At 35.3% G+C, this 7,891-nt stretch overlaps 1 protein-coding gene across 1 annotated transcript in view; it reads left to right on the top strand.

Moving 5' to 3' along the window:
• Positions 1 to 3,236: 3,236 nt before the first annotated feature.
• Positions 3,237 to 7,891, top strand: part of TOX2 (TOX high mobility group box family member 2) — a gene marked incomplete at its 5' end in the record, with an annotated part of 41,279 nt that continues 36,624 nt past the window's right edge. Inside the window, one exon of the mRNA XM_081322431.1 lies at positions 3,237 to 3,467. Coding sequence (XP_081178557.1) covers positions 3,237 to 3,467 — 231 coding nt within the window. The remainder of the gene's footprint in view (positions 3,468 to 7,891) is intronic.

Genomic DNA, 7,891 nt, shown 5'->3' with positions numbered 1-7,891 from the left:
TAAGTGCCGAGCTCCAGCTGGAGCCTGGCACTGATTCTGGCGCTTCCACTGAGCCCTGACAGCCCTGCAGCTCCAGCCATCTCTCACTCAGGCTTGTGTGGTGCTGCCACTGGTTCAGCTCATTCCCCTCCCCCAGTACCACTTTTCTAGGATGGTCGCGAACCACAGGTGGTACCCGTACCACTGGTTGAAAAGCCCTGACCTAATTCACTATTATAAATTTTATTAACTTTAGTTAAAACTGTTATATGGTTTTGTATTTTCCAGAGGAGGGAAGATACCTTATGATTTCTTTCAGTCTTCTATTTAAAAGTGACCAAAACTCCCTCACTTTTTACTGGGTCTTTTAATGCCTTTCCTAGTCCATAATGTTACAGCCATTTGTTATCAACACAACTAGAAATACCACATTTTCAAACCAATAGTTAACTGGCTCACCTGCTTGAGATCTACACAAATCCCAAACCTTGCTTGTGGAAAGAATCTTGGTTTTACCCCTTCTATCTAGCCTTTAAAAGAGTAAACTGTCTTTGAATACGAAGATTCTATCCATAGTTAGAATAATGCTGCATAACTAAATTTAACTTCTGAAGCAGATAAATAGATATAGATTCAGCTGAAGAGCAGCCTTGTGAAAAGTTTATGCTATAACATTCTAAGTTCCTATCTCAAAAGACTATAATAAAATTAAGTATTTTCCTTCAGTTTTCCAAGTCTGTTTCAATTCTTAAGAGTATTAAAAAGTTTACAGAAAGCCAAAATAAGTTTGTTTTGAAAGAACATTAAGGCATAACTCTTAAGCATGGTAAAATATCATAGTAAAAAAGAAACCTGATAGTAATAATGTGTCCATTAAGACCTTAGTCATAATTACTGACTTCACTGCCAGGGGCTTGAAATACAATAAGGAATGAAAACAGTTTCAACATGCACTGGGAGTTTTTAAGAGGAATATCAAGAATTTTAAGAAAATAGATTTGAGGAAATCAACAGAATTGAACGGTAACCTACATGATGTGTAGCTCCACGCATAAGCATTAGGAAGAAATATCAGTATATAGATAGTAGAGTTATCATAAAGGATATATAAGAGCACAAAAGTATAGAAATTCTTGATGGACTTCAGAGCTAAGTTTATACTTTTTTCAAAAAAGGTGTTAATTTCAAATCCTTTGGCCTCCAGCAATTTGAAAACTAATGAGCTTGGGGGTCTTTGTCATGAGCATTCCATTTAAGGAAATAGGTTCCAGTTGAAACATTAACTATTGTAGCTGTATTTGCATCAGTTGATATTTTCTTCAAGATTTTTTAAAAATTCGTCAGTGCAGATTTGAATTCTTTTGACTAATAAAAATGCATTTGAAGCTGTCCTTCCTTTTTTAAGTTGACAGTAGTGGATTTGATCTTCCATAAAAAATGCTTTAAATAAATATTTTAGTTAAGAATTATATAAGAAATCCTGTTCTGTAAACAAAATCTTCTACGTGCTTTCCAAACTGTTTTAATATTTTGTTTTCAGGTTTCCAGCTAGTTTCACATATGAAACTATTATTTTTTTCAAATTTTAGTATTATTTTAGGAAAACTGAACCAAAAAAAATGTTCTACTGTATCACTTTATTTGTTTGTTTGCTTGCTTGCTTCTTTACTTATTTATTGGTTTTCTATGCCCATCTTACTCATACAGCAACTCTGGGCAGCTTACAATATAATAAATGCTTTTACAAAAATTAAAATAGAATAAACCAATTAAAATTAAAAACCCAGATGATGTGTAGCCTTGAGGAAAGAATTTTCTCTATCCCATCAGCCGCTCCCAATGTAATGGGCCCCTTTCAGCACCTCAGGCAAGTTGCAGAACCAAGTTTTTAGGCTCTTCTCGAAGGCCAGGAGTGCAGGGGTAGATCTAACCTGTGATGGGAAAATATTCCAGAGGGTGGGAACCACAGCAGAAAAGGCTCTTCTCCTGGATCCTGCCAGCTGAAATTCTTAGGCTGAGTGGATCTGAATAGGCCTTTTCCCCTGGAAAAATGGGGTGGGTTAATCCCAATGGGATAAGGTAATTCCTGGACTCTCTGCCATAAAGGGCTTTAAAGGTAATGGCCAACACCTTGCATTAGACCTGAAAGCAAACTGGCAAACAGTGCAGCTGGTATAACAGCAGTGTCACATGCACCACCCAAGGGCCCCCCAGAACTGTCCACATTGCTGCATTCTGTACCAGTTGTAGCTTCCAAATACTCTTCAAGGGAGTCCCCATGTAGAGCATGTTGCAGTAATCCAACTGGGAGATGACCAGGGCATAAGTGACAGTGCACAGGGTCTCATGATCTAGGAAAGGGTACAATTGGCACTGTGCTAAGGGATTTCTAGCCATGACTGCCACCTGCTCTTCATATAACTATTACTGTAAAATATTGTATATTTCTTTGGACCCAGATTTGTAGTTTCCATCTGTACATATTTGGCTACATTCAAGAATTAATCTCTTCATTTTTGTTTCCATTATATGGTAACATTTTATGACTTTCTTTTTGATCATAAAATTTATTTATTTTATTTATTTATTTTAATTCCATTTATATCCCGCCCTTCTCCGAAGACTCAGGGCGGCTTAATGGGGCTATCTTGCTGAAATATACAGTAAAGTAAGCAAAGATATTTGTATGAACCTATTTTGAAAAGCAAAGTACAACCAGGAAGTCCACTGCATGTTGCAATGAGGTCTCCTCCCTTTCCCACTTTCAAATTCTGATATTTGGGAGTCAGAATACTGCATGACCCAGTTCAAAATAACTGCTAATATTGCTGATTAATGTCAGATTAGTAAAGGATTATAGGGTTAGCCCATTATAACAGCTCTGCTGTAAGACATTTGGCATTTGAATTCAAGGGATGCCTTAATTTGCCAAATATTACCTGTAGGAGAATGTTAGCACCTGAGGAAATCCTCAGCAATAGATTGATATTAAAAATATAGTACAATTTTATCTAAAAATACATTGCTGAATATTCTGCAAACTACAAATAAAGCTAACATAGAAGTGTTTGATATGATGGAAACAGTTCCATTACAAATTAAGCATAATTTTTCCCAGCATGAAACTTTAGTTTTTCCCCAAAGATGATTGATACCTTGCTAACAACCATGCCCAACTTGTATCATCATATAATTTTGATAAGATAATAAATACAATTTAATTTAAAAGTAATATTCTCCTAACTCAGATCCAGGAGATGGTCCACTCAGATGCTACGTCCTATGAGTCCAACCATCAAGTTCCCCTGATCAATCGACCAGGGATGTTAACCAGTCACATGAGTGCCCTCAGCCAGTCACAGCTGATTTCTCAGATGGGTTTGAGGAGTGGTGTTACACATGGTTCCCCATCACCCCCTGGAAGCAAATCTGCTACACCATCTCCCTCCAGTTCTACTCAGGAAGAGGAGACAGAATCACATTATAAGGTACGTGCAGCCATGCCTGTTTTGACAGACATAGAGACAGACAGTGGCAGGCAACCTGCAATGGCAGAAATAATGAACAGCACCTAGAACAAAGACATTCACCTTTTCCAGGAGGGATACATACAAAGAGAGAGAAGAACTTTTTTAAAACCTAGACCATCTGAAAAGAACTTTTCTTAGCAAAAGAATTGGAAAAGGTTTCAGGATTACAAATTATATCAGGCATTGAGGTGCTATATCGATGGATACAAAACAATACAGCAAATTCTAAAAGAGATTTTTCTTCATAAATGTTTTCCGTCTTGTTGAAAATGCTAAGTATATCATTTTGTACTGTCCTTCCAGGTTAAGATTCTGAAATAAAAGTATGATTTATCGCATACAAGCATTCAATTCCACCAGCTGAAAATGTTTTCTGTAGAGGCAAAAATTTCATATTTGGAGAGTGAAAATAGGAAAGCATAAATATTCAGCTGGGATTTTAATTAAATAGCTTGCCAGGTAGGTCATTATCAGAATGAAATAACAGAAAATATTTTTACTATACCTAAACCTAGATAGGAAGGATTTTAAAGACATAATAAATTATAAGTTATTTAAAACAGATTATTTTGCTTTGTTAGTGATACGTATATGCTGAATATGTTGTAAGGTACTAAAGAATGCTTGCACATTAACGTAGCAATTTGTATGAAGAAATGTGTTTTTATATTGAATGTCTTGCTAAATGAATATGCATATTTATTTTGTATTTGAAAATAAAGTCTTGCTAAATACATTTACATACTACCTATCATTTTTATAAAAACACAAGTTGTAGCAGAATAGCTCTAGCATTTTTTTTAAAGGATGAAGACTTTTCACTGTGAAGGAGAGGCAGCCATTTTATGTTTCACCAACTGGAGAATCTCCTCCTGCAGCTTATACCAAGATGATAGCTAGCTGGCCATGAGAACATGTTTGGTAGATCTACTGCTTTCAGAGAAGGGGAGCATGAGAGAGGGAGGTGGATCTTCCGTCCCCCTCAAGTGATCAGTCATCCTGGACCAAATATGTTGAAATCTGCACCTCATTGGAGATAATAAATTAATTGCTGGTGGCAGGCAGGGGCCATTCCTTTCTTTCTGCTATCCTTTTTACCATGTCTTCTGCCACTCCTTCTCCTCTCCCTTCAGTGCCTGAGCCAAACTGGTTGTTTACTAACATATTTTGAAATTAAGCTACGTAGGAATTGGTGTCCTGAATATATCTTTGTGTGCTATATGTATTTACTAGTTGGCGTCTTGGCTTGAAATGTTGTCTCTATGAAAGATCATAACATGCTGTGTGTGAGCGTGGTTGGAGTAAAACTGGGCTTTGGTTGTGTTTATTGAACTATGCAAACTCTGGTAGTATCTTTACCATTAGCAGGGAAATGTGTATGTTTCATGATACGATTAAGATTGTTAAGTTAGTCTACATTATCTTATTAAACATGATGGGAAGTGCATCTGTGGGTTCATCTCATGATGATGATGGTGAGTAGAAAATAGCACCTTGGTATATTAGTGTGATTAGTGATAAAGAGCATAATGAAATGAAATAGAAAAAAATAGCTGTATTATGTGTCAGAAATTAAGACAAAGGGTAAAACTGTAATAGATTGAATAATGTTAGTATGATGTTCTGGAATGAAACTGATGAATAACAGAAGGGAAGGTATAGGTTCAGTATGAAAAAGGTATACTATATGTTTGGCAACAGAACTGATGTTACGTAGACTGTTGTGCATGTAGCTGAAAGTAGGAACTCATAAGTTGATGAAGGTTGCATGTCATACAACCAGTTAATGGGAAAAGTGGAAGAAGAAATGGAATGGTGATTGGTTTTAGGAAAAATTATGCAACATTCTGAATGAATGTGCTTCAACAAGGGAAAATTATTTTGTTAGGTTACATGAATAGATGGCTGGGGATGAGGCAAAAGAATATCCAAAAATAATGGGCCACTCAGAAACCCAGGAACTGTAATTGTTGAATGTATTGGCATAGATTTTTCTTTAAAAAATCATGATTTAAGCATGTCTGTTCATATGTACACATACATATGTGTGTGTGTGTGTGTGTGTGTGTGTGTGTGTGTGTGTGTGTGTGTGTGTGAAGAATTGCCTGGAATAGAATGAAAATAATTATGCTAAAACAAATGCTGCAGTATCCAGAAAATAAATGATAAAAAGAAAATAAAAATACTATAAGAATATTGAAAAATAGTACAACTGTAAGTATAGTTGGTATTACTGGACACATATTAACCTAGTATGGCTGTGTGACTGGTTATATGACAGGATTAGTTACTTATATGAATAATAAAACAAGAAGAGGTAAAGTAAAAAGGTATGCAAAGTAATGAAATGAGTGGTAAATAAAGTGGTAAATTCAGTGATGTATCAAAAGAGATGTTAGCTTGGTCTGGTTATATTGAGAAAATGAATAAGAATCAAGTTGCAAAAGAAATATACAAAGGAAGAATGAATGGGCCATGGGAAGTCCAAGGAAGCCATGGTTGAATGAAATTTGAAAATCCTAAAAATAATAGAGTTAAGGAGTTTAAAGAACTCAAGGCATTTCTGGGTGGTCTAAGTGTATGTGGACATGGTAGAACAAATATATGTAGAATATATGTAATGAACACAAACATTGTTTGTGTACACTAAATTTACCTATATTCACTGTTTTTTATTTGCAGTGTTTCTTTGGTTTATTGATTTTTATTTCATTTCTATACTTTGTATAATGTCTACACATACTGTAGCTTGAGCATCTTCAGAACAAAGATATCAATACCTAACATTAGCCTTCCATTTGGGAATAAGGAAGAGAAGAGATTTCAGGAATTGCTAGTTTTGCTTTGCCTCCTTGAAACTAACTACAGTAATGGCCAAAATTGTGGAAACCTTTTGGGAAAAGTTTACAGTAGAAATGCCACCTTTGGTTAAGTTTCCACCAATTTTTCTTCTAATTTCTTTATAACTGCAGCCTTGTTCGCTTAATAATACTATTTTACATTACTTTCTGGGCAACCAGTCAACTCTTTGCACCATTACTTTAATTTTATTACATTTTACAAGCTCACTAAATGAAAGAACACAAAAAACCCAACCAACTTGATACTGATCACATAACACATTGACAAATGTCCTCCTCTCAGTTTCAGTACATGACATCAATAACTGTATCCTACTGTGATCTGATTGACTCATTGCCAAAACAAGATGACACCTGATTGGCTCTCTAAACACTTATGCTCATTGTCTACAATCAGATGAAGGAAAGCTACCTGATATCAACCGAAGCAAGTTGTGCTTCCTTTTTCTGGTTATTTGGCTATACCTTTTCATAGAATACAGTACAGATAATTGAACAAACTTTGTTGCATTACCTTCTTGATTAAATTATCTTTCCATTGATATATAATTTTATGGTACTACTCCAAAAATAAGGTGGTGTTGTTAGCCATCAAACCTCAGAAATACACTTTTCCCAAAAGGTTTCCACAATTTTGGCCACTACTGTATATGATGGCAGTACTCAAGCATATAATACTGCATGAGTCTGCTTAAATTTAAATAGGAATAAGATTTATGATATGTGTATGGGTTCAAGAATATATACAGACAGAGAGTGCATCACAATAATAAATAGGATATTGTAAGGGAGAAAAATAATAACATATTTTCTGCACAATAATGAAGCATAAAGATATTTCTATGAAACAAAATTGTGAAGGTAATTGTACAGCTGTGAACCTTGGTCATTGAGAAAGAGTAAGAGAAGAAAGATACACTTGTTTGAATTATGGATTTGGACATGGTTACAAAGAGTATCATGGACTGCAGGAAGAATCAATCACTCCTGAATTGCTTCCTTAAGGTAATAACCAACTATTAAAAATTCACAGATTTGGGGCATGTGTATAAGTGGATGATAAATGAGAAACAAAAGGAAAACAAAAAACTGTTGGAGATGGTTGAGAGAAGAAGACAGCAGATAAGATGGATAATTATGTTCAGATATATTATAGAAGTGTTTTTACTAGGTCAAATCACTTCTCGCAGGTAATAATTTGTCCTTTGGGATTACTAGAAATCATGATTACTAGGAGTCACCAACTCAGTGACACTTAAGGAAATAACTATGAAACTGATCCCTAACTGGCCAAAATTCCTAATTCCACATTTGAAAGTTTTTATGGAAAACTGATTATATGTGTCACTTGCACTAGATAGACCAAAATAGGAAATCAGATTCACTGGACATCTTCTTTTATTGTGATTGGCTACAATAACACAATCTTGGAAATCTGATTGTGCTGTGCCTCCTTCTTCTCCTTATACTTCATTGAATTAGGGGAACATCTGCCTGAGTTGCTTCTGAATGTTTTTTCAT

The sequence above is a fragment of the Vipera berus genome, assembly GCF_964194415.1.
Source record: "Vipera berus genome assembly, chromosome: 3".
In the NCBI taxonomy this organism is placed as follows: Eukaryota; Metazoa; Chordata; class Lepidosauria; order Squamata; family Viperidae; genus Vipera; species Vipera berus.
Note: the sequence above shows the minus strand (reverse complement) of the source record. Positions and strands in the feature narration are given on the sequence as shown.